Source organism: Eretmochelys imbricata, chromosome 2 (genome assembly GCF_965152235.1).
Source record: "Eretmochelys imbricata isolate rEreImb1 chromosome 2, rEreImb1.hap1, whole genome shotgun sequence".
In the NCBI taxonomy this organism is placed as follows: Eukaryota; Metazoa; Chordata; order Testudines; family Cheloniidae; genus Eretmochelys; species Eretmochelys imbricata.
Window position 1 is genome coordinate 219,260,881 of NC_135573.1, and position 27,300 is coordinate 219,288,180.

The 27,300-nt window shown below is 41.3% G+C and overlaps 1 protein-coding gene across 4 annotated transcripts in view; it reads left to right on the forward strand.

The window, feature by feature from the left end:
* Positions 1–1,344: 1,344 nt before the first annotated feature.
* The window catches only part of ICA1 (islet cell autoantigen 1), an 89,661-nt gene continuing 63,705 nt past the window's right edge, over positions 1,345–27,300 (forward strand). Inside the window, exons 1-6 of one of the 4 annotated variants that reach the window (XM_077808043.1) lie at positions 1,345–1,471; positions 14,985–15,030; positions 18,329–18,500; positions 22,134–22,206; positions 24,127–24,250; positions 25,871–26,069. In XM_077808043.1, the coding sequence (XP_077664169.1) occupies positions 15,014–15,030; positions 18,329–18,500; positions 22,134–22,206; positions 24,127–24,250; positions 25,871–26,069 (585 nt within the window). In that variant the 5' untranslated portion in view covers positions 1,345–1,471; positions 14,985–15,013. Of the gene's footprint in view, positions 1,472–14,984; positions 15,031–17,562; positions 17,647–18,328; positions 18,501–22,133; positions 22,207–24,126; positions 24,251–25,870; positions 26,070–27,300 lie in introns of those variants that run through there. The other 3 variants (XM_077808045.1, XM_077808044.1, XM_077808047.1) reach the window with 3 other exon arrangements.

The window sequence follows — 27,300 nt, forward strand, 5'->3', positions numbered from 1 at the left end:
GAGGAAGTTTTCTTTGGGCATGGATCTGGCATCTAAGGTCTCCAGCAGTCAGAGGGGAGGGAGGTCTCCCCCCCCTCCCAAAAAAATCTGGCCACTGATCCCTTTAAACCATTTCTTAACTCTAGATAAATATAAATGTTTTGAAATGCTCTAAACCTACAAAAGACTCTAGCTTGTGCCAATGATATGTCAGATGGATAAGCTGTGACCCCATTAATTTATTCCTGGCACTGCCTGGAGAGAAACAGTTAAGTTACCACTGTTTTGGGTTCTGAAAACCCTGGGTAACAGGAGAGGGGACCCCACAGCAGCCCCCCCCCCCCAAGCCCAAGGAGGGTGAAGAACCCTAAGAGGAACAGAGATGAGGCTAGGAGGCCTGGACTATGGCCTGGGGCGGCAGGGGAGCTGAAGTGTGGGGGGGGGGGGCTGGTGGGATGCAGGGGCTGTATTGATGGTGAGTTCTGAGCAGATGGGGTGAGTGCTGAGAGGATGAACTGAGGATGGTGGGAGTCAATGGGGTAGGGAGGCTGAACTGAGGGGGGCTGAATTGAGGGTGACTGAGTGGGGACACAACTGATGAGGGACTGGAGGACAGGATTAATTACTGAGTGGAGCAGATGTGGAGGTGAGAGCTCCTGGAGCAGGGGCCAAAATGACCTTATCCAGTACCTGTGGGAGAACGGGAAACACTAATTGTCACATGTACACACCCTGAGGATGGGCAGAGGGAGTTCAAAACCCCAGAGACTGACCTAAAAAACACAATATAATCTTTGTAAAAAAATCTCATGATTTTTGAGGCTAGTTTTATGATTTTGGGGCGTCCGACTCATGGTATTTGATCTGACACTGGCAATACTGCCAGAGGCATGAAGACTCCTGGGGGCTGCTCCAACGCTCCGGCTGGAAGTCAATGGCCGGGCTCCCACTTGGCTTTCATGGGAGCTGGATCCAGCCCCTGCTGCCCATTCCTGCCTCCCCGCCCTGTACCCACTAAAGGTCGCCCTGCCCCCGCAGCACCCAGAGGCTTCCTGATTCCGTCTCTGTGGCGTGCGGGAGGAGGCGCGGGGGGGGAGGGGGACTGGAGGGAGGAGAGGATTTCACGGGTTGCCTCCAGCACGGGGCAGACAAAGGGGCGGGGGTGAGGGGCGAGTCTCAGCCTGGCGCGGACAATCCAAGGAAGCTGCCAGGCACGGGACTGGGGACAATCGGGCCCGCGCGCCCCGGGTTCGCGCCCGGGTGCCGGAGCCGGGGGGCGGGGAGGAGGATGTAGGTGACGGAGGCTCCGCCCCGCTCGGGGCCGGGCTCCCCGGCGGAGGAGCCTGCGTTCGGCATTGTGACGCTGGCGGGGCTGGAACACCTGGGGCGGCGGCAGCTCAGCAGGCCCCGGCGCGGGCTGTGGGGGGCGCCCCGGCGAGGAGGGGCCGCGCGGGGAGCGGGGCGCGCAGAGCCCTCTGCATCCCCGGGCAAGGTGAGCGCCTCCGGGGAGGCCCGGCACGGGGGAACGGCGGCTTGCCGGTGCTGGGCCTGGCTGGAAGAGCAGGTTTCTCCTCTGGCGGCTGGGGCCGGGGCCGGGGCCGAGGCACCTAAGGGCCGGGCAGGGCTGCGGGGTGGGCATGCTGGGCAGGTGCCACGTCTCCCTCGGGTGGGAGCCCTCGCTTGCTGGGGGACGTGGGGCGCTGATGCTCCGCAGGTGCGGGGGTTGTAGAGCCAGATGTGGCTGAGGCTGGATTGTGACTCCTAATGGGCTTTGCCTGTGCAAAATTTCCAGGTTACAAAATGGCACCTGCCCCCTCCATTCCCCCCGCCTCATGCCATTCGGGTACATCACTGGGTTCATATGCAGTTTATCCATGTCTATCTGGCTCCATGCCCTCCAGCCACTGGCCTGGTGGAAAATGGGCAGACATGGCAACAGGGGGAAATGTCCAGTTAAAACTATTAAAAATCCTTCTCTGCGTTGCCACCGACCCCACAGATTAAAATGGAAAGACATTTAAAGATCAAACGAACTTTTTACTGTTTTTTTCCGTTTGTTCACTGTTTGCATTTTTCTGAGCTTGGATGAAAAAAATGAAAATGCAGTGGCTGTTTTTCCCTGGGTTGTTAGTGGGTTTCTCTTTTTTTTCTATTGTGCATATTACTCTGTTTGGGGTGCAGACCAGGTAGTGAAATAGCTACAGCCCAACAAAACTGGTTCCACTGGGATTTTAAAAAGCATGAAAATATTTCTAATGAACCGTTAGTATTGTAAAAAGCTTAGTTTTATAAATCATAGATTTGTCTGCTGTGTCCTTTAAATTAGTATGTGAACAGCATGCATATAGTACGTTGGTGTGGTTTTTTTAAAGCCCAGGATTTAGGTTTATTGTAAATTGATAGGGTCCCTTCAATGAGCATGTGGGCTGCATGCTATTGAAGTCATTGATATACTGACACAATATATATTTACATAAATAAATACCTGTAAGTGTATTTATATATGTAAATGAAATGTTTTCTGTTCTGAACTATCTCATTTAGTGCTAAAAGTCTCAGTCTCTCATTCTGATTCAGCAGAGATTATGGTTCTGTTTGGCTTCAATGGATTATGACCTGATTTATGTCCGTGAAACTGAAATCAGGATCTGGCCTTTAGTTTCCATAATATTTTTATCTCCTACGGTTCTCTGGATATATTGGAAAGGGGAAGGCTGAAACTTTAGTAGCTGAAATGCCTTGTTGATATGTCATCTTTGGTAGTCATGTGCAGCCCTTGTTGTTCTGTTTCCCCTTGTTTACCTCTGTTGTCTTCTCCCATGTCTTGGTTTCTTGGTGGGTGTGTTAGAAGTGTGAAGCTGTATGTACATATATTATGGGCTGAAAAGGCCCAGGTACCAAGTGTTTTTTCCTCCAGGGCAGGCTTCTCTGAAATGAGCTTAGTTCCCCTGTTCTGCCTTCAGGGGCAGTCAGCTGTTGGTATCAGGTGAAAGCTACGTCTCCCACAGCTGTTTGGTCACTTTCTCACAACATCAGGCCAAGCAAACTGTTTGTTTGGATTCTTGTATCCTTAACTCAGAACTTGTGTAATGCCAGTCTTTCCCCCAGTGTTTCCTATTGGTAGCATGGTGAGGGCTCTTGTATAGGCAAGGCACTGGCAACTCCACTGTTTTTTATCACTTTGTTGTCTAGACCATGGCCTAGTATACTGAATTTCCCTGTGTAGGCATTAATATGTGAATTTTAACAGATATAGTTACACCATCATAACCCTTCGTGTGGACACTTGTATCCTAGTATGATTGCCTTTTTTCAATTTTAACTAATGGCATTGAGGAAAAGGTTTAAACTAAACCAAAGAAAGCCACTGTTAACTGTATTGGCATAGCAAGTACAAATTTTCCAGGTAGAGAAGCCATATGTGAAGGCAATATGATGGTTAAAATGCTGCCAATGCCGTGTCTACGTTAGAGCTGCACAAGTTTTCTATTACTGCACTACTGGGTGATGGCTTTTCGTGAAACTTATATACTGCACTGGTGCTCAACATGGGGATTGCACTCTCCACTGGGGATGGTCTAGGGAGGTCATTTATGGCTAGATGGGAGGAAGACTGGGTCCAGAAACTATTTTGAAATAGGGTCATGTTATGGAAAAGAGTACAAACTATTGGTCTCGTGTAGACTCTGAGCCCAATGTAGACTCCAGTCTGCTGAAGTCAATGGGAGTTTTGCTTGAGTAAAGACTGTGGGGTGAGGATCGATATTTTAAAGCTAACTAAATTGCACTGCCATCTATCTATACATTACATGTGCTTCACAGTCCCCACCCTGAACTGTTCTGTTGAATTCCCAAGTAAACTTCCAAAAAAGTTTGAATAATAGCACATACTTTTTACCCTCTAACCTAGTGTTGAAAGCTGTTGTTTAAGTTGGCAGAAAAACTTATTAATCTATCAGTCAGTCTTCAAAACAAAAAGTCAGGAAATGGCATCAAAGTATCATTTATATTTTCTTAAATGCCTCCTCCTCCAACAACATAGCAGTAAAGCAGCTGGTTATTCAAAATGTTTTGCCACTGTTTAATCTGTGTAGTATTTTCAAGGTTACACTGTGCAGAATTATGCAAATGTATTATAAATAAGGAAAAACTGGAAGCCAAGAACATTGGAAACCTTCTTACTTTTTGTACATTGTCAAGTAATTGTGATTTCACAATTGTTTTGTGGCTGTTACTAGCTGTGGTAAAGTGAGTCTTTTATGCAATTAGTTACTGTAGATCTTGGGAATTATCCGTTACAGGTCATTATAAGAACATTCAAGTAACTCTTGCCCATACCTTCAGTAGAGATGACTCCTGCAGTGGAGTTAATTACAGTGGTGTTTAATTGAAAACTATAGTACAAAGGTTGACTCTCAAGCACAACCAGTCTGTGTTGGTCAGGGGTGTTGACTCCAAGGTGTAACAGGATAACTGTATATTGCTATTGCTGTGCAAGGTAAAATCATATGGTTAATCAAATCTCATGGATCAGAGTGCAAGCTGACCAGCTGAAGGGGTTCTGAGAGGAGTATTCCCCTCCCCCCCCCCCGCCGCCCCATTTACAGCAATAGCATTATGCATCTTTCTTCGTGGACGAGTGGGGGTAGGGATTTAATTTCGATATGTTGAGTAGTAAGCACTGCTGGAAATAGGATATCTGATCAGTTGAGCCTTGATCTGATCTATTCTAGCAACATCTATCTTTTTTTTTTTTTTTTTTTTTGACATACCAGATAATGGAAGAGACTTGCCAACTCAGTTTGTGTATCAGCTCACTTTCTAATAGACGATGTTCTAGAAAAGTAAAAACTTCATTATATAAAATATTATTCTAGTATGGTTAAAGCTGAGATATGTTTGCCAAAACTATTTTGATGGTCTAAACAAAGGCAGGTGCTCTGCACAAAGAAAATCCCACAATAATATTTGATTAATTTCTAATTTATTCTAGTTGGCATAGATTTTGTGTTGTTTAATTTTAGAGTGCTAAAATGTATTACTAAAGAATGTTACATAGCCATTTCAGAGAAATTAAAGAGGTTCTTAAATATACTTAATTGAAGGACTGAGCTTTGTTCCCAGTTCTGCCATAGACGTGCAGAATGAAGTTGGACAAGCCACAGAATTTTTTGTTCTCAGTATACCTACCCATCTCTAAAATGGCTACTTACCTACCTCCATCCCAGGGTCATGTTAGGCTTTCATGTATATTTTAGAAGTGTTTTGAGCTCTTCAAATGAAAGGTGCTGTAAAAGGGCAAAGGGATATTATGAACTGGGTTTTTGTTCAGGGACTATTTCACTTGCAGTGATGGCAATGTTAATATCATTTTAGACAGAAATATCAATTTAATGTGTTGTATTAACCTATTTGTATGGTGTACATTATGTTCTGTGAAAGTTAATTATTACCTAGAAAGGACAATTGTTTAAACATGATTCTGTTGCCAATGGAATATGCCTGCACTTACGTTTGAAATACTTTGTTACACTAGAGAGTGTGATGCCTACATTAACACCCTTATCAGCGTTACTGAGATAAACCACTGTTTTCAGGGGTGTGTAATTCTGCTATAAAAATATTCCATGCCTTGGAACATGGAATTTTAGGTTTGGGGGGAAAAAAAGACAATACTTTAAAATGTTTAAATTGAAACTTGTGAGTAAAAAAAAGACTTAAGAATTCTGAAGCACTCTTTTTCAATCTTATAATTGTTATTGTAACACAATTTATCAGGCATGCAGCACATGGTAAAGCATAATCAGATTTGGCATTTGTGGGGAGAATACTGGAGTACCCGAGAGATTGCATCAGTACAACCTTGGTTACAATCATTTTGTATTTAAAGAAGAATTCTGACACTTGAAGTGGACCTTGCAGTTGTGCAGGGACCAAAAATGTCTGTATGAAAACTGAAAAATAGAGATCACTTTGACTTCTTCTTCCAGACGTAATGTAGTAGTAATATGCAGTTGGGCTGACATTTACCACAGAGAAACACATAGCGTTAAGTGTGAATTAAAATTTATTGGGGTAGGAAGGGGGAGGGTGGCACCAAGCAGTAGCAATGGTAGATGGTATATCCTAAAGGATAGAGGGTCCACAGAGGAAATAGGCCCCTGGTTACTACATTCATAAGTGCTTGTTTACACAAGGAAATTGATTAGAATAAGCTGTTTTTCAGTAAGTATTCTGGACTAGTTCCCTGTGTGCGCACTCTATCCTGGATTAAAAGGCACATCATTCCTCAGTAAATAGTGCACTTTCAATTATTCAAACAGGAATTAATTCAAAGAAGTTCTATGGCCTGTGTAATGCAGGAAGTCAGATTAGGAATCACAGGGATTCCTTCTAGCTTTATGAGCTATACATCTATGAATTCTGGAATGAGGTGACTTTTATAGCTTATTCGACAATAGCAATTACAATCAATTTCCCTGTGTATACAAGCCTTTACTGAGGATTTAAAACTTAATGAAAGAGGGACTGATGCTTTTAGTAAAACAAAAGATAGTCCTCAAGCACTTACATTGTTAATGTTGTAAGTCATGTTAGTGAATACTAAACCCAATAGTAAGAATATGCAGATCAGGCTTGTAGACAGTGCCATAAAATGCCAGTGAGTAAACTAAAATGATCCTTATTTCTTCAAATTCCCTAGAGTCCAAGTTTTGAATTACATGTTCTCACCAATCTAATGTATGTTTGGTCATTTGCACTTATCACTGTGATATTTGTCCTTCCCACAACTCAAGTATCCCAGGAAAAGAAGACAGGAGCACAGTATTAGAGCTTCTCTAAAATTGCTTAGTCACAAAATGGATGAGATCAGCCTTTTACTACTTCAGAGACAAAAGGGGAAAACTTTAACAACAAAACTAGATGTGACAGATAATCAATTCAAAGTTGTAGAAAATCAACCAGAAAAATTTGGGAGGGTGGGGTGGAGGGGAATTTGAGATATATGAAATTTTGCCACTTGTGCATCAAAAGCCTGAGGTGGGGGGGAACTAGAAATGGTGGGAAATTTATATGCAAAATAATAAATATATATCCCAATAATACCTAGCGTGGAAGAGGGAAGTGGTCCCAGTGGGCTTCCTGGGGAGGTTCTTGTCCCCAGTACTGGGTATGGATGGGGAGAAAATTCCCATAATGTATAGAGCAGTTCTACAGAATCTCCATGAGACCCCTCTATTCGGAGATTGTGGTATTTCTAAGACATAACAGAATAAGATGTATTTGTAAAAACAGCCAGGGGAGAAAAAGGGGGTCTGTTTTGGAGAGGAGAGACTGATCTTTCCAGATCCTAGCTCCTGAGCTCATTTCCCTCCTGTAGCTTTCCTTGTAATGAAGCAACATTCTTTTTTTTAAAGGAAGCAGTTGTACTCTCTTTTCCTGCAAAGCTGAGGGTAAACTGTAAGAATATGGAGCTTAGTTACGCGTCTCTGTTTTATGATTAAGCATAGACCGAAGGTGGTCATAAGAGAAAGAAAAGGAGCCAATTTCAGCAGTTAGGCACTAATCCTTTATACGCTTGCACGCTTAAAGATAAGCACATGGATGAGTAGTCTCATTAACTTGAACTTTTTGCTTGCTTAAAGCTGAGCATGGGTGTGTATGCAGGGTCAGGGCCTTAGGTACTACTGTGATAGGTACTGTAGGAAAGCCCAAGAGAGAACACTGAAATGCTCGTTTGCATATACATATAACAGCTAAGCATTCTAGATCAGTCCTAGCTGATTTTTTTTATAATGGTGTTATTCATATATTGTTTATGAGGAATAATTTCTCTTGTATAGAATCTTTCCTTAAATTAAATTCTGTATGAAGTATATATGGAAAATGTTGTGCTGCCTTGAACATTTGGTAAACCTTTTAAGACAACATTATTCCATTTTTTTTTTTATAGCAGTAACAACGCTATCTGCTGTTGTGGCTATTCTTTAGATGTTATTGCCTGCAAAATATAGTCTCTCCCTTAGTAGCCTCCTTCTAAGAGATGATATAATACAGTATCCCTCATGAAAGTTAAAGTTGGCAGGCTAAACAATTCAAGACTATCCTGACATGTCGGCTATCCAAAGTAAATTGAATGGGTTATTTATTTATTGTTTTCCTTTCCCAATAATGAACAAAATGTGTAATGCTAAAGGGAAAAATACTTTGCATGACAATAGAAGTCTTACAGCAATGTTTTTATATAGGGTGTAAAAGTATTGTTTAAGATCCCAAATCATTAGGAGGTGTGGAGATTTAAAAATCTAGTTTTCAGTCCTCCAAGATGATCCACACTGGCTTCAGTGGGCTCTGCATGGGCTTATGGTTCTTCCCACAGGGATCAGATTGCAGGATTGGGTCGTTGTATTTTGAAACAGTCATTCATTCTGTACGTACAGTGCAAGTTGAGCTCATGGTTCTGTTTTTCCTCTTACAGTGGTGGATTTACATCACTAATACAAGCCAAACAGGCAGCTCTGTGTTCCTTACACTGCTTGGGGAAAATAACAAAATATAACCAACAAGACATGTCAGTTATCCCCTGACCATGCAAGTTCATGGGCAGGCTTGAAGGGAATGCACTCTGTCCTTTCTACATCCCCACCACCCCCACTTGCAGTGAGGATCCTCTTGACTACAGAAGCCATGGTTACTTGATTTTTATGGAAACATGCTTTCAGGGAATTGTGGAGGGGAATGCCAGGGGCACAGAGCTGGTGCAGAGGCACAGGACCTCCACGTAGACAGCCCTGGTTTCCCAATGGAACAATCAGGGACAAATCTCCATGAGAGGAACCTTGCAGAGATTTCCTCCCCTTTAGCTCCTCCTGCAGAAGAGGAGTCCATAATTCTTATGTTTCTTAAAAATAGAACTTGCTTAAAGCTAGCATTTTATTACTGGTACTACAGTGCTTCTTGTTTTGTTACAAAATACTGTACTTGCAAGATTCTCACTGTTTCTACTTAGAACAGGTACAATTAATTTCTCTTTGCTGTGCAGCTGGCTAAAAATTTGACTAGATAATTGTTTAGTCCTTCCTTATCTGCATTTTAAATAAAGTGATATGATAATTGGTTTAAAGTGCTAATGAGGAGGGAGTTTAGTGGGAGTGGAAGATCCTTAGTGCTTGCAGGGTCGTATCAGATCAGGAACCATAAGTGTATGAAAAACCAAGAGGCTGGTGCCAGAAGTCAGGTATTACCAGGCGTGTGAATTCATCTTCTGTTTTCACACAATACCTTAAGATAAAGGTAGGGTTTGCTGGATTATTCTCCACGTTTCATGCTGTCCACATATGTTGTTTCTAGAGACTTCCCAAGAGAATATGTCATTTGATCTATTAATCTTAGTTCTTTTTATTTCACTGTAATGTGTCCCCTTTGAATAACTAAATGTATCTGCAAGTTGACATCCATAGTGGCTTCATAAGATTTTCTTCCCATTACCATTTCCTGATTCTAGGAATGTCTGCCTGTGTGGATTGTGTATTTTAAAACACTTCGATTGCAGATGGGCCTTGCAGTGAATTGTAAAAGTATAGTGAGACTTTCTTAATCAGATTCCCTCTAGTAATTCATTATGCAGATGAGCCCTTCAACCAAGAACTCTTTATCTCCGGCTCCCATGCACTCTTGGTTTTGTTAGCTGCACTGTACCAAAGGAGGATAACTGACTTGGTGGGTCGTGGATGAAGAGGTAGCCTCTGCTGTAGCTGGGTCCTGAACTCTTGCTTGCTTTGAAGACCATGACCAAGGTCTTTAATTGGCATTAGAAGTGAAATGGGACCAAGTGAAGGGTGTATAATGCAGGAGTGATGGGTTCGTGGTGGTTCATTCCTCCATGAAGTTGGGCTGCCCTGTTCTGCAGAAGCTGGAGCCTCTTTGCTACTTCCACTGGGTAGTACAAATGCAGTGAATTGTGACCTCTCCAGGAGGTGATTAATTCATGGATCATTTTTCCCAGTTCCTTAGAATCATAGAATATCAGGGTTGGAAGGGACCTCAAGAGGTCATCTAGTCCAGCCCCCTGCTCAAAGCAGGACCGATCCCCAATTAAATCATCCCAGCCAGGGCTTTGTCAAGCCTGACCTGAAAAGAAGGAGGGAATTCTGATGATCTGAAAGGAACAAAATAACTCCATTCACAAGGATCCATCTTTCACTCCGAAACTTTATTTATTTGTTTTTAAACCCTGCAGCATGTGTTTCCGATCAGTTTTATTCTGAACTCCTTCCTGGGGACCCACTGCTCTAAGGGCCAAACACAGCCCCACCCTCCTCAGTTGTGGAGGCCTCCTGTGTTGCAGCACTGCGGGTGCTGGTGAATGCTGGAAGCAGAAGATCTACTTGTGCGGGATAGGTGGGCTGGTGAGGTACACCTTTGCTTGGATCCTCCTGTACAACCCCTGCAGAACCGGGCTGTGTAAAGGCCCCCCTGTAGGTTACTTGCAGCCATTGATTGGAATAATTTCTGCAGAATAGCTCCATACCTACAACACAAATGGGGATAGGAATTAGAATGGGGGGTGGACGTTTCATTTTTTCCTAGGTACATATCCACTTTACTTAGCCAGATGCTGGGGTCTGGATTTTCCCCTTACTGCACACAAATAACTTCTTAAATATGCACTTTGCTTAATTTGTAAAGCAGAATTATGTCCTGCTTGATGTCAAAATGCAGGATTGTTGGATGTCAAATCCAGATGATGCAGAGAAGCCAGCAATATTTTTTTTCTTATTAATGATGTTCAGATATTAACATACTTTTCTGAAAGTTGAGATTAACTTGATTTATTTGGTGTAGCATAATATAATTAATGAGGCTAGAAAAGAAGTGTGTCTAGGGATTGTAGTGTAAATAGTTCTCTGAAAACATCCACTCAATGTGCAGCAGAAGTCAAAAAAGCGAACAGAATGTTGGGAATCATTAAGAAAGGGATAGATAATAAGACAGAAAAATATCATATTGGCTCTATATAAATCCGTGGTATACTCACATATTGAACACTGTGTGCAGATGTGGACTCCCCATCTCATAAAAGATATATTGGAAAAGTTTCAGAACAGGGCAACAAAATTATTAGGGGTATGGACAGCTTCTTTATGAGGTGAGATTAATAAAATTGGGACTTTTCAGTTTGGAAAAGAGATGATTAAGGGGGGATATGATAGAGGTCTATAAAATCATGACTGGTGTGAAGAAAGTAAGTAAGTGTTATTTACTCCTCATAATACAAGAACTAGGGGGTACCAAATGAAATTAATAGGCAGCAGGTTTAAAACAAACAAAAGGAAGTATTTCTTCACACAACGCACAGTCAACCTGTGGAACTCTTTGCCTGAGGATGTTGTGAAGGCCAAGACTATAACAGGGTTCAAAAAAGAACTAGATAAATTCATGGAGGATAGGTCCATCAGTGGCTGTTAGCCAGGATGGGCAGGAATGGCATCCCTAGCCTCTGTTTGCCAGAAGCTGAGAATGAGTGACGGGATGGATCACTCGATGATTACCTGTTCTATTAATTCCCTCTGAAGCACCTGGTATTGGCCACTGTTGGAAGACAGGATGCTGGGCTAGATGGAACATTGTTCTGACTCAGTATGGCCATTTCTATGTTCTTATGTTATGTCTCAATATAATTGTAAATGGGGAATCATCATCGAATGGGGTCGCTTCTTGTGCGTCCTGCAGGAATCTGTTCTGGTCCTATCTATGCTATCTAACATTTTTATCAATGACCTGGAAGAAAACAAAACCACCCCTGACAAAGTTTGCAGATGACTCAAAATTGGGTAAGTGGTAAATAATGAAGAGGACAGGTCCCTGATGCAAAGCAATCTGAGTCGGTTGGTAAACTGGATGGAATCAAACAATGTGTTTCAGTATGGCCAAATGAAAAGTCAGAGATCTAGAACAAACAATCAAGACCATCCTTACAGGATGGGGAACTCTCTCCAGGGAAGCAGTGACTTGGAAAAAGACTTTGCTGATTATCCACCATAACCCCCAAGTCTGAGCTCCCAGTACGGTGGTGTGGCTAAAAGGGCTAATGCGCCCTCTTGGACACTCAAATTGATACTCATGGGGTTTCATCAACAGGGTTGGAACCTTTTGATCCACCACACAGACCTCTGCCACTTGAGCTAACACAGTAACTGATAGCAGTAGTAGGTTGCCATCCTTTATGTGGACGAGCATTCAAGGGGGATGAGAGACACTTTGCCAGTGGGTTTCACAGATATTTGCTGATAGCAGAAGTATGGTGCGACTCCAGAAACTTGGGCTCCATTTCAACCTTTGGAGGAGTTTGTGTTCTAGTGGTCACCAACTCTTTTTGCCCAGTCCCCACCAACCTGTCCTTGTCCCAGTCCTGTCTCTTTCTCACCCCTGGCTCTTTGTCCCCGTCCCAATAGCCACTCCTCAAGCTACTGATTCCAGTCTCCTTGACCAGCCAGTCCTAGTCTTCCCCACCGGGCTTGCTGTCAGAGCCTCAATCTCCCCACAACCAGGCCCAGTCTCTTTGACCAGCCAGTTCTGTTTTCCTCCTCCCAGCTCCTTGTCTAATCTCTCTCTCTCTCTCTCTCCCTCCCCACTAGCTCCAAGTCTTAGTCTCCTTTCCTGGGCTCCTCATCCAGTCTGTCTGCCCTCACCGACTCCTTGTCTCAGTCTCTTCACCCAGCCAGTCCCAGTCTCCCCCTTCCTCCAGCTTCTTGTCCAATCTGTGTCTCCCTCCCCCACTGTCCCGCTAGTCAACTGGTTCCCATTCCCAGGCTTTCAGCCCTTCCCAGGCAGTTTCTCTCTCTTCCCTTCCCCTTCGGTTCCCAGTTTCGCAAAACTCCTGTTGTCAGCCTACTCCTTGACCTCAGAACCAGTTTTTGTCCCCTCTATATTTGGATCAAGTGGCTTTTTCTTCAACACTGCCTGGTTCCTAGCAAGGGGGTCACTGAGAGCACAGAGGAGATAGACTCTCTACTCTTGCCTCTGGTGCCTAATCCCAACCCAACCCAACCCAACCCAGAGCAGTCATTACAGAGGAAGTCTGGCTTCACTCTTGTATAACTGAGCTGGAGGGAGCATGCTCGGTCACTCTATGGGGATCGTGTGTGCATAGTCTAGTTACACATAGGAGTTATGAGAGGCTTGACAATGCTCAGTGGGGATGGAATCTCAGATTTTAGCTGCTAAATCCAAGTAGACTCTATTCAGCAAGTGCCTGTTTTTTTCAAAGGCTCATAACTTGGCCAAATTTGGGCAGATTTTAACAGGGATGGCAAAAGGCACATGACCCACACATGCCACCTCCTGCAATATTTCAAATCCCTGCTCTAAAGTATAGAGGTGCTAGAGTATTTAAATAAAATATCACCAGAATTCTTTAACGTGGGTAAAACAGTGTGTTTTTCACTACCCACTTTCTGGGAAACTGAACTAGCTGAACTATTTTGACTGAAATTTTTCAGAAATGTTCAGCCTGAGGCAGACCCTGGTATGTAAAACTTCAGCCTGAATGGTAAAAGCTTGGCAAAGTTACAGGCCCACTGAAAACAGTGTCTTTTAATGGGAAGAGTCAGGTATTCAGATGAATAGGTTATGCTACTAGCACGGTCTATAACACATACATAGGACGGATTACAAGGATTTTAGAGGACAAGATTAGAATTCCAAAATGACCTGGACAAATTAAAGAATTTGGTCTGAAATCAACAAGATGAAATTCAATAAAGACTCATACAAAGTAATTCAGATAGGAAGAAAAAATCAAATGTACAACTACAAAATCAGGTAGGTGGTCGTACTAGACTAGGTGATAGTGCTGCTGAAAAGGATCTGGGTATTACAGTGGATTGACAACAATGTGATGCCGTTGCAAAAAAGACTAATGTCATTCTGATGTGTATTAACAGGAGCGTGGTATATAAGGCACAGGAGTTAATTGTTCCACTTTACTCAGCACTGTGAGGCCTCAGATGGAGTACGGGGTCCAATTCTGGCACCATGATTTAGGAAAGATGTGGAGAAATTGGAAAGAGTCCAAAGAGAAAAGGGACAAAAAATGCTAAAAAGCTTTAAAAAAAAAAATAACCCTGAACTACGAGGAAAGGATTAAAAAAACTGAGCATCTCTAGTCTTGAGAAAAGAAGACTGGGCAGAACCTGATAAGTCTGGAAATGTGTTAAGTAGGATGTAAAAAGTTAACCGGTAAGCATTAGTCTTACCAGTTAACCTGCCTTAACCATCACCCCCGGGCGGGCCGGCCGGCCGGTCAGAGCAGCCCGAGTGGCCCTGCGCTGGCCAGAGCAGCCCCAGCCCCAGCCGTGCTGGCCAGCGGGTTCGGCCCCAGCCACTTAATCGGTTAACCGTTTAAACAGCATACTGTATTTTTAATCATTTAAATAGTTAACTTTTTAAATGGTATTTACATCCCTAGTGTTAAGCGCTATTATAAAGAGGGTAATGATCGATTGTTCTGCATGGCCATTGAAGGAAGGACAAGAAGTAATGGGTTGACTCTGCATCAATGGAAATTTAGGTTAGATATTAGGAAAAACTTTCTAACTATAGGGGTAGCTAAGCTCTGGAATAGGCTTCCAAGGGAGGTTGTGGAATCCCCATCACTGGAGGTTTTTAAGAACAAGTTAGACAAGCACCTGTCACGGATGGTCTAGGTTTTCTTGGTCCTGCCTCCAGTGCAGGAGGCTGGACTTGGTGACTTCTCAAGGTTCCTTTCATTTTACATTTTTATCATTCTATGTGATCCCCATTGATTTGAATGAGAGTTCCATGTGTGTATGAGTGCAGCATTTGGTCAGTAACTTGTGAAATATTTTGGGATAATATGGAAAGAAGGGTGCTGTGCTAAATATAATACTTAACATGTGTATATATGGCTGGATATCTACTTTAAGAGCTTATTTCAGTTTTATTTTAAATTCAATTTAAGTGGTCATATTTATTTTTTTTAGTTCTAAGTGTCTGAAGAAAATAAAGAAACATGGATAGCCATAAATAGTAAGTAATTTTATATTTTTAACCTGTCTCACTAATAAAATTAGAAGACACATACTGAAGTGTTGCTGTCAATAATTACCATGCTTTTTATATCTTGTCATTCAATCTTTGACATAAAATCCCCAGTAAGGACAGATTGGGGGAAAAAAACTGACTGTCAGGTGATCAAGGAATGGAAAAACAAATGAATGGACTAGATGAAAAACAAATATGTTAGTTATTAATCTTCTGTTTTATAAACAGAGTTGGATTTATCCACATCATTTAACTTTATAACTAAAGTAGATACTTCTTTAGTTATAATTGTTGTTAGGTTTTGTTAAATGATTGTAAAATTTAAACATATGTTCATGATTATTCACTGTATATAACCCAGGTTGACAATTTACAGTACTGAATAAAGTTGTTCGCAAAAACTGTGTCCTGTAGTACAGAGGCTTTTTCTGTTCAGCTATCCTATCTTCAGAATATACGGGCAACACCTAATTCCTTATAAGGTACACTTTAAAAATTATGTTCAAATCTCATGTATAAACGGGAGTAATTTTTTTTTCTCAAAGTTCAATTTAAAAATGTAGTTTTTCCATTGTATTTAAGAAATTGATAAAGGGTTATATTCCCCTGATTTCTTCAAAATTTGGCTATTATCTAAGAATTCTCTAAAACCATAACTCTTATTAAATCAATTTTCCTTTTTGTTATATGACATTTGTAGACCAACTGTGCACCCATTGAATTCCCTTTGACCTCAAAGGAAGTAGGAATGTAAGCTGAAACACTGGGGTCTTGATCCTATGTTGTGATCTGCTCAGGTACTGCCTCACTGATTTTAGTGAGGCACAATGGTCTGCCTGTTCTGACCACAGTGCTGGTCTGAGACTTGAGGTATCGCAAAACATGAATTATAAACTTTCATTTCCCATTTAGTCCTTTTAATAAAATATATGTTTTGAAAATGTTTGTTTTTATGAATGTGTGGGTGTCTTTTATTTAATTTTACATTTTTCCTTGAAGTGATTTTGAAATCATTTCTATTTTGAATAATTTTAAGGGACATTGTCATTTTTGTTATAGATAAAACCTGACTTACTTTGAGAATTAAGATCCTGGTTCTCCAAAGAGATCTGTTTGGCAAATTCTTATCTTCATGTAGATCTGCATGATGGGGATTCTTTGGATCCTCGGTTTAAAAATACTTTAACTGATATTTGCTGCATCATAAAATATACTACACCTTTCGCCTGACTTAATGTGCTATCCCTTGTCAATACGTATGCAATTAGTTTACAAAGAGTTACACATGAAATTGGATTTGGCATGTTTTTGCATATATTGGGTAATTTGTGCTGCAGCAAAAAAGTAATTGATAACCTTATTTTTACTTTAGGATCTGCAATCAAATCGTACAAGTCAGTGTTTAGGTTGAATAAGATGTTTGAATTTCTCTATTGTAAATATTTTTGTGAGAGACAAAAAAAGTGCTCTGTGTTGTATACGTTTTAAAAAATGATTAAATCAAATAATATAGTGATGTCATACAATTAAATTTCCTAGTGAATATAAACCCTATGTAACTATGAATCGTGTAGGGGCATAACTGAGCCTACATATTTTATTTTTTTTCACAAGGATTCAATCTCTCTTTAAATTCTTCTAGAATAACAATTTGACATAATTTTAATATTAGCAAACTCATTGCTTTAAAACATTTGCAAAATTAATGCAGTTTTTCAGTTACTTATGGATTAGGGATTCCATTTTCACAGAAGTTAATAATTAACTGTTCATCAGACATATCAGTGTTATATTGAGATGCTAAATTTTCTGTGCTTCCTATTGGTTAAAGGAATTGTAGGAGGATGCAATTGCTCTTTCAGCTACAACTTCAGTAAGTTTACAAAAGAGATGCAGAATCATCCCCCGAAGGAAAATAATCTGGGAAAAGTGTACATGTTGCACACAATCAAGCATCATCCGCTTTTCCTGCTTCTAGACTTTGTACTGTATAGAATTGGAGTGTCAGACTTTGTTTTGTGCTTGGCAGATTGAGCAGGATGGGGTGCTATTACTTGTTCTTCTACAGATTGCTCCATCCCTCTCTGCAACTCAATCTGTTTAGATACAAGATTGACGTACAGGATGAAATCCTGGACCTATTGAAGACAATGGCAGTTTTCTACTGCAGCCCTTGAGTGGGGCCAGGATTTCACCTTAAATATCTCCCGATATATGAATCAAAAAACCATTACAGAACAAGTAAATAAAAACAAAAACTGAGACATTATCATATAAGTAAATCCTCACTTAAAGTTGTCCCGGTTAATATTGTTTTGTTATTAGGTTGCTGATCTATTAGAGAACATACTTGTTTAAAGTCGCGCAAAGGTCCTTTATAAAGTTGTTTGGCTTGCTCCGCCTGCCCGGTGCTCCTGCCAGGGAGTGGGGTCGGGGCTCAGGGTTTGTCCTGTTCCGCCCACCTGGTGCTCCTGCCGGGGAGCAGGCAAGCCCCCCGATCCCACTCCCCGGCAGGAGCACCGGGTGGGTGGAAAGGGGGCAAGCCCCCACACCTTGATCCCAGTAAACCCCTGCCTCAACCAAGCTTCACAATCATCATTGGTGAGTACCGTATTACATTGTTTGTTTAAAATTATTTAAAACTTACATTGTATATGTATATGTCTTTTGTCTGGTGAAAAAAATTTCCCTGAAACCTAAACCCCCGCTATTTACATTAATTATTATGGGGAAATTGGTTTCACTTAAAGTTGCATTTTTTGGGAACATAACTACAACATTAATTGGGGAGTTACTGTATCTGCGATAAATCACTCTATAATATTGGAAGATTCTTCACTACTAAATGTTGATGATTGGCAACACTACCAATTTACCGCATTCAAATTGGAAGTGGTTTAAATGCTTCCAGAATAAGACTGGAAATATTCATGATTATATTGTCATACTAATATTTCTTTCAGCTAAAAGGGATTAGAGAATTTGCTGCATATTTGGTAGTGATGAGCATTAATGGTAACTTCAGGTAGGATTTGAACATTGCAAAGTGCAGGAATGTTCAAGTCCTAGGGTTTTTATTCAAACCCACCTTTATTTCATAACCACAAGTATTTGTTCATAATTAGTAATTTTATATAGTTTCACAGATAAAGAACATATATATCGTTTTTCCTCTTTTTCTTGATACTCCTTAAAAATCTAATAAAATGTTTGAAATTTTTTTTAAAAGCCTCATTCTTTTTATTTAATCAAGCATTGTAATTTTGTTTCTTAAATGTTTCAGCAGTTATTCCAGGGAATTTTATGACCAGTATGCTCAAAGCCAGGAAAAATCTGTGGTCAATAAAATGCAGCAGAAATACTGGAAAACAAAACAAACCCTTATTAAAGTCACAGGAAAGAAGGAAGATGAACATGTTGTGGCTTCAGATGCAGACCTGGATGCAAAACTAGAGGTTTGTAATGAATTTACAATAGACATTAATGATTTAAATCTCTTTGAAAATCTGATAATGTGATTGAGCCTCTGTGTTTGTATGTACATATGTATGTGTACCATACTTTGTATTTATGTGTATAATCTCATGTGCAGGGTGTGTGGGGGACGGCGGTGGGAGTACTGCACTCTTGGATATCCACTACAGTTAAATATGTGGTGTGTTGTTTGGTTGTTTTTTTTAAAAAAAACTCAACAAACCATCCAACCTCACCTCAGCAGTATTTTGTTTACCAATTAACATTTTATAGTTCTCACGATGCAAAACAGCAGAGCATTGGAAAAGTGTTCAAATGTTGCTGCTGAATTAGCAGAATATTAAAAGAAAAGCTGTTTATGAGGGCCCTATAAAATATCATCATTGTGGTGGTGGTAAAAATTCTCAGCAATGGAATGGTGAAGTTAAACAAATAACTTTTTGCCTGCTCTCAAAATATTGGGATGAAATTCTGGTCCCCACTGAAGTCAATGGGAGTTTTTCTGTTGGTTTAGTGGGGCCAGGTTTTACTCTAAGGTTGCTAAAACTTGGAAAATTATTTTAATTTGGATAAATTCTTTATTCAAGCTGTTGTGTAGTGCTTATGCCACAGAATGCCTGTACATAGAATGATCATAGTCTGCCTTGTCTTTTGAATGCTGGTTGAAAATTACTATATAAATATAAGATATTTACTGGCTTTTCACAATTTTTTTCCCCTCTAAAACTATATTTTGAGAAAGGACAAATATTAGGCCCGAAACCCTTGATAATGTGTCTTTCTACTGTAACATATCAGGATACAATTGAGACTGAGTAGCTGTGTCACCCCTGCCCTCCAAGTTGGACTGTCCTTTACAATTACTCCTGGAGGAATTCTGCACCACTGTGCTCATGCAGAATTCATGTCCCATGCAGATTTCTTTGCTTCCCTGCAGAAAAATGACTTTCTGATGGGGAAGCAAAGGGAAGCCACAAAAGCGGTCATTCGCCCCTCCCCAGCAGCACGGGCACATCATTTTGGGCATTCAGAGCAGCTGGCAGAGAGGTAAATCATTGCGGGACAGGGGCGAGGCTGAGGACACCCTGGCTGGTGGTTCCTACCCTGTGCTGGGCTCAGCTGCTAGTCCTTGTTGGACTGGGGGTGTGGAAGGACAATACTTCCTCTTCCCCTGCAAGGAGCAACCAGGTCATGGTCAGACCCACCCCCTGAAACCCCGCCAGCTGCAGAATGCTCAACACCTCCCCCCTTTGCTCCAGTTGCTCCTCAGGCGTGGGGAGAGGGGTCACTGTGTGGGGAGCTGCTCCCCCTTCTGCCCAACCCCCATGCATCCAGACCCTACCCCCACCCCGCCAAGCCACAGCCCCTGCATCCAGAGACCCCCTGCACCCAGACCCCACCACCTCTCCAAGCCCCACCCCTGCTGCATTTGTACCCCCACCCCTGGACCCAGACCACCTCCCGCTGAGTCCCTTGCACTTGAACCCCAGCCCCACTGAGCCCCAACCAGACCCCCACCTCACCAAGCCCCACTTCTCCAGGACCTGGACCCCACAACTGAGCCCCCACACCCCCCTGCTGAGCCCCAGCCATCTTCACCTGGACCCCCCTGCAAAGTACCATTGCCTTGGCACTTGGTACTCCCACAAGGAGCCCCTGTGTACCCAGATACCCCATTAAGCCACCCATTCCCACATTGCCCCAAACAGAACCCTCTCACCCCTCACTAAGCCCCTGCCAGGCTGAGCCTGCCTGCGTACACCTGTTGCACCTGGCACAGAGGGGAAGGGCGCTCAGGTGTTTCTGTGGCAGGCCCGGCCCTTGCACTGTGTCAGGGTCAGGCGCCTCACTCTGAGTCTATGTCCTGAGGGAGGTAGGGGCTGCAGGGTGATCTCCCACTGCCATACTGAAGCCTACACATTTATTTATTGACAAATAAAATTTGCAGGCTTTTTATTTTTTGGCTCAGAATTCCCTGTCCAGCATACTATGCCTTGCTGCTATAGCCTCCAGTCTGGACTGCTCACCTATGCTATCCAGCATGTATGTCACTGCCAGCTATTTTCTCTGTGTGTGCTGTAGCCAACCAGTCACACGCACCGTGGCTCCTACCAGTCTTGATTATACTGCAGGATGGCACCAACACACTCCCAGTCTTAGATTTTCCCCCCAGCGATGTATGTCTTGTACTACCCAGCCCTCTCCTGGACAATACGAATTTATATAAAGCCTGTTATTTCTTTAATAGAAATAACATGCACACAACTTGCCATTCGAAATGGATTTTCCCAGACACTTCAGTTTAAACACACTGGATTAGGTAAAACAATAAAGCAAGTTTATTAACTACAAAGAGAGGGATTTTAAGTGTGTGGAAGTAATGAGGCATAAAAGTCCAAAGTGATTACCAGACAATAAAGTTAAAACGCTACTGGTGCCTAACTTAAACTATATCGGATTCAAGGAAATTTTCTCACCATATGCTTTCAGCCGTCTTATTGACCAAACCCTCTAGGTCAGCACCCCTACTCCCAGAATCTAAGGAAGGCTTCCTTTGTTGCTTCAGGTGTAGAGAATTCCATGGACAGGGGGAGAGAGAGACTGGGCCCATTCTGGTGTTTCTCTCCTTTTTATAGTTTCAGTCCCTCTCTTGAAAAACATTTCCAACTGAGATTCAGGAGACGCCGAGCCTTGTGGAAGGATATTCCATGCTGTTTTTTTTTCCATCTGCTTGAACTTCTTTTGTCTCCCCTTCCTGCTTGATGACTCTGTTTACTGCTTAAATGTATAGTAGGCCACACTGAAGTTTTGATTAAGTATGATGAATTGTGTGCTGAGTGTCTCTTACAATATCTTTATATAGTGCCTAGCATAGTGGGGCCCAGATCTCAGTTGGGTCTGAAGGTGCTCTCATAATAGAAATAATAATAATAATTGAAGCTAGGAAATTTTATGTCTCTAATGTGTGATTATACTGGAACAGTGACTACACTGGAACAGAAACAAAACTGATCAGGTTGAACATCCTTTGCAATGCGATCTGCAGGGATAGATCCTTATGCCAGTAGAGAGTCCCACTGAAGTCCATCAGTTTCCACCACCCATGGACTACTTTGCAAGACAGGGGCCTTATACTGAAAAGCTAGTAGGCATTGTGTTATCTCATATACTCCAATTAAGATGCTTTATGTGTCTGTGTGTACATATACTTTTTTCTTCCAAAATAGAGTTTTATACAACTTCATGGCTAGTGCATAGATTTAAAAATGTCAGTAGAGAAACATAAGAAATAAACATGTTCTTGGTGAACTGTCACTTTATTTTGCAAAAACAAAGAATTGTTTTGTTCTGTTTTTTTCTTATATTTCCTTTGTATGTTGTTGATCTGTTTATAGTTTCCGTAAACAATTCGAACCTACGACAAGGTTATCGAAGGAAAATCTTACACTCAAGCATGAGAGGGTATTAGAAGCAACACATTTAAAAAGGAAATAATGATTTTTTTAAATTTAAAAGTAATGCAGATTTGTTTTAGAACAAATACTTTTTTTTGTTTTTTCTTTAGAATGTTTCTTGTATGTTTTATAATTAGCTTGTTTTATGTTTAATTTCAGCTGTTCCACTCAATTCAGAGAACATGTATGGAGTTGCTTAAAGCAATTGAACTCTATCAAAAAAGAATTTGTTGTAAGTATAACTAACTACAGTAAAGCAGGGAGGTGAGTCTGCAATATGGAAGTAACTAATGTGTGACAAAATGAAGATGATCATGGGATAAATGCTACTCTCTTCATCCTAGTTAAATTTGAAGCTAACCTTCCATTATAAACCCTGTTTTGATACTAACCTCCTAATTTGGCCAAACTTCCTCAATTCTCCTGAAATTGTACATGTGTGATACTAGGCCAGGATAGACAGGAGTACCTACGGCAGATAGGAGAGCATTCAAGAATCAAGCCCTAACTACTTGACTTATCCAAATTCAGAAGTGGCTTATTTTAGAAACTCCAAATTGCTTTTAATCTGATTTTCTTGGTGAGGATTGTGTCTTTTGAGGGATGGATGTGAATTTAGTATGCATTAGGAGCATTGGAGGTCTTAACACAACACAGCCATGACACAGAATTGATAGTCAAACTGACCCTGACATGTGGATAGCCACGATGAGTGGCAGATCAGAGAACCACATGTTGGGGAGGCTGCGTTATGGTCTGAAGTAGAAAATAAAGTAATGGGGCACTAGTCAGTGAGAGATCCACGCTGATGGGGGTGGCTGGTTCTATTCTGTAGAGTGTTGTAGGTACTTTCCCACCCCCCAAGAAAAGAGTCTCTGAAAAGTCTCAAGATGTAGAGGAAAAGTGCAGTTACACAATAGTTTAATATATCTGAGTTAGTGGTCCATGGCAGCAGTGATGACCCAAGTAAAGTCTTTTGTGTGAAGATTATATAGGGAGAAACATACTCGATTAGATGCAGTGTGGGCATAGAGTGGATTTGGCTAACAAGGGGCCCTTGCTGTAGGGTGACCAGATAGCAAGCGTAAAAAATCGGGACGGGGGGGTGGGAGGTAATAGGTGCCTATATAAGAAAATGCCCCCAAAATCGGGACTGTCCCTGTAAAATCAGGACATCTGGTCACCCTACCTTGCTGACATCTAGAAATATAACTTGTAGAACAATATTTCAGTTACAATAATGACTATGTCTCTCTTCCTTCACATGTCACTTGTTTTAGTCTGCATGACCTGACATGCAGATGGCCAAGAGAATGGCAGACAGGGAGCTATGTGTGGAGAGTTCTAATCTGGGGGGGCAGGCAAAAGTGATTGCTGCAGGGGACAGCTGATCTGGAGGAGGTCCATGAGGTGAAAGTGGCTGTGAACTTCTGGCATGGTTTAAGGCCACAACCAAATTCAGTTTACTTACTTCCACTCCATAAGTATCCGGTATTCTACCATGTAACATTCCCACTTCCAATCCCCCAGAAAATACACCAGAAAAGTCTTTTAAACTATGCAGCTTTTGAAATACTAGTAGAATCATACAGTAAGCAGACCATCCAGCAATTAACTTAAAAAGAAAATCACACATTTTTTCTAAGAATTAAATCCCCAACTAAATAATACAATAATAGAAAAGGGGAGAGAGATTTTAAGGGACCAGATCATCAGCTGGTGTAAATCAACATTGGCTTCAATAGAGCTATGCTGTTTTATATCAACTTAGGATCTGGCTCCATGAGCTTAAAAAAAAAAAAAAACAAAAAAAAACCTACCAAGGGAAATAATATTGTCAGGCCACAGTAGGCTCCTTCATATGATCTGACCAAGATAATATCTTTATTCAAGCAATAAATAGCACATTCGCTTGTTGCCTTTCAGCCAGAGATCATTTTGCGGTTCTTATTACGGTACACCAAACTCACTGACAAGTGTGTTCAAGTAAATCTGAGCTTTCATTTCATAAATGCAGGAACTGCATGTTTTTTTATGCTGTGCTGCTTGGATTGGAAGTGACTTGTTACCCTATTTTTGCTGTTGACATTTTTAAACAGTTTAAAATTCTGTTACATTGCATATATATGACTGATCATTCCTTTTTCATTAGTTTTGTCTCAGGAAGAAAATGAATTGGGGAAATTTCTTCGATCACAGGGTTCTCAGGATAAAACCAGAGCAGGAAAAATGATGCAGGCCACAGGAAAGGCCCTCTGCTTTTCTTCTCAGCAAAGGTATGTCAGCTTCAGTAATTGTTACTCCACGGCTTCGTTCATGTTGGACCAAATTTTGTGCTCTGACATTTTTTCAGTGTCCTCAATGACTGGCTTGAAATACTCCATTTTGAGCTGAACAGTGTGGCTGCTTGGCTCAAAATGAAGCATCACATGCTGAACATTGGGAGCTTGATATGTTCATCTTAGATTTGAATTTGACTGTTGGCACAGCTAGTAACAGCCACAGGTGGGATCTTCAAAAGCATATAAGTCTCTTAGGAACACAAATTCCACTGACTATGCTCCTGAGTAGTCTAGATGTTTTTGAAAATCCCTCTCTTTAGCTAATTATCTGACACACGTCCAATTATGCAAACTCTTGCATGTGGCAAACTATGTTCTTTTAGAATGCCAGTAAATGTGCCTTAACCCCTCACCAAAGACCCAGTTCCCCATAAGTAATCCTGTATCATATGAAAACTTTTATATATTTGTAAATATTCAGAGCCAGAATCAACATTTTGATCTTTTTTTAAGCCAACGTAAAGAGAGAGCCACATATGTCCTTCCCTTGCTCAGTCTGCCAGTTCTCCCCTCCACCTCTGTGACCCACCCTCCTCCTAACAAGTCAGTACTGCAAGTTATTGTGTCATCAGCCTCTGGCCACCTCAGTAACGGAAGATCAGCCAGACGTAGCAGCTCCCTGGATGTGCCAGCCCTACACTAACTAGACATTCCCCTATGCTAAGAAAATCCGCAGGTAGCTACTTAAAGCAGATTTTAAAGCTGGTTTACGCCACTAATAGGCTGTTGAATGTATCTCCGTGAGGCTGCTGCTGGCTACAGGCAGGGGAAAGCAGCAGCTAGAGGTCGGAAGGGCAAGTTAGTAGTGGGAAGGATTTTTTGAGAGCCTGTTTAAGGGGAGGATGTGGGAGTGAGTGGGGGAGCTGTTATCCCCATCTGCCTCTCCATAATGCTGGGTCTGAGAGTATGGCAGAACATGCCTTAAAACTTTATAAAAATAAACAGAATTATTCAAATTCCTTTGAAAATTCAGATAAATTATCTGCTTGACTGATGACTTCAGTGTTACCTGCTCATATCAAGGTTACATTCTTAACTCTACCATTAACCTAAAATGCAGTTTAACGTTACAGTCCTGGTACATCTGTGGTATGTGGCTAGTAACAGGTGCTTTATCACAGGTTTTGTGACTGTTAAATGTAGTTCCGATTTGCTAATTTCACTCGTCTGAACCTTTTAATTGACACACATACACTAATAAATTTTGCAGTTAATCAAAAATACACTGAAAAAGGTTCCTCTGTTACTGATTTGAGAAGCTGAAAGTAATTGTGAAAATCATGACACCTGTGCAGAAAACATGCACAACATAGACGTAAAGAGATCCTCTTCACTTATGACCCCAAATGAGTCTTTAGACCCTCTCACATGTTGTAGTCATTTCAGTGAATTTCTTTTAGACTGACATGTCCATTGCGCACTTTTTAGAAATGGCTCCAGGATGTGTATATTTGTTTGATTGCTATTTTTAAAAAAGCAACAACTATTATCTTTATGGATCAGTCCAAAATATATGTTTTGGGGTTTTTTTGTTTTTTTTTTTTTAAAAAAAAGGTTGGCATTACGTACTCCTTTGTGCAGACTATACCAAGAAGTGGAGACTTTTAGATATAGGGCTATATCAGATACATGGCTCACCGTAAACCGAATGGAACAGTATCGGACTGAATACCGAGGAGCGCTACTGTGGATGAAAGATGTCTCTCAAGAATTGGATCCAGATCTTTACAAGCAGATGGAGAAGTTTAGGAAGGTATGATGTTTTTTGTGGTTTGCTGGAGGGGGAAGCATGATAAATGGTAGTGAAGCATGATTTTGATTCCTGTGAGGAAGACATTCAACAGCACTGAGGATGCAATTAATCATAACTGATCTTTTCCATGTGACACAATACCCATTAATTTGATATGGAATATTATATCTTTCACAGATGATAAGGCTAAGGGGGAGAGAAAGTGGCAAGAAATCACAGTTCTTAACTCCCTGGTTCTGATTAGAATACATTTTTGTATTTTATATAATATATATTTTTAAATGCTTTACTGAGGGAAACAACTGAATGATTAAGAGAAGGAGATATGTCTGCGCTCAACAGTGGTAGAGAAGATTGATGATGCTACTAGAAAGTATGAAAATTCTGTATAGACTAATAGAAATGCCATAATATTTGTTGCTGAGTTGAACTGTTTGGGCTTGGTTAAAGGCCAAGATTTTCAAAAGTGACTAGTGATGTTCTTTAGGTGTCTTATTTTTTTTCAGTACTCAATTCGGGACACCTTAAAGAGGGTTGCTTTTTTAGAAAGGGCTTAGCGCTCAACCTTCAAAAATCAGGCCCTTTCAAGGTATTTTAAGTTTGGCACTCGAAAACTAAGGTACTCAATCACTATTCACTCTCGAAAAGCTTAGCCCAAAGCTATCATACCTCAAGGTAGCAATGTAGGAGTTACTTAGACTATGTCTGTGCTACAGAGCTTATGTCAGCATTGCTGAACCTAGTGTAGGCTCAGGCCCAGATTTTTAAAGGTATTTAGACATTGATTGCTCTGCTCAGCGTTTCAAAAGGGATTCAGGCCCTGAGGAGCTTAAATCCCATTAACAGCACTGTGTGCAGCAGCAGCTAAATACCTTTAAAAATCTGGGCCTCAGTGTATGCAGATAGAAGTTCTTCTGCCAGTGTAGAAACACCACCTTTCAGAACGATGTTAGCTATGCCAACAAAAGCACTCTTCTGTTGGCATAGCCGCATCTACACTGGGGGTTTTGTTGACATAACTATGTCAGTCAGGGATTTTTTTTCTTTTTCACACTGCTGACCAACATAGCTATGACAATATAAGTTTTAAGTGTAGACCATACTGATCTCCTTTGGGTCAATTCATTCTTAGGAGGCCTTTACAGTCATAGCTATAGGACTGGTGGCTGTTCTCCCTATAGAATGTAGAGCTAGTAGTTTTCTTGCTGTTATGAATCTGGATTTGAGTGAG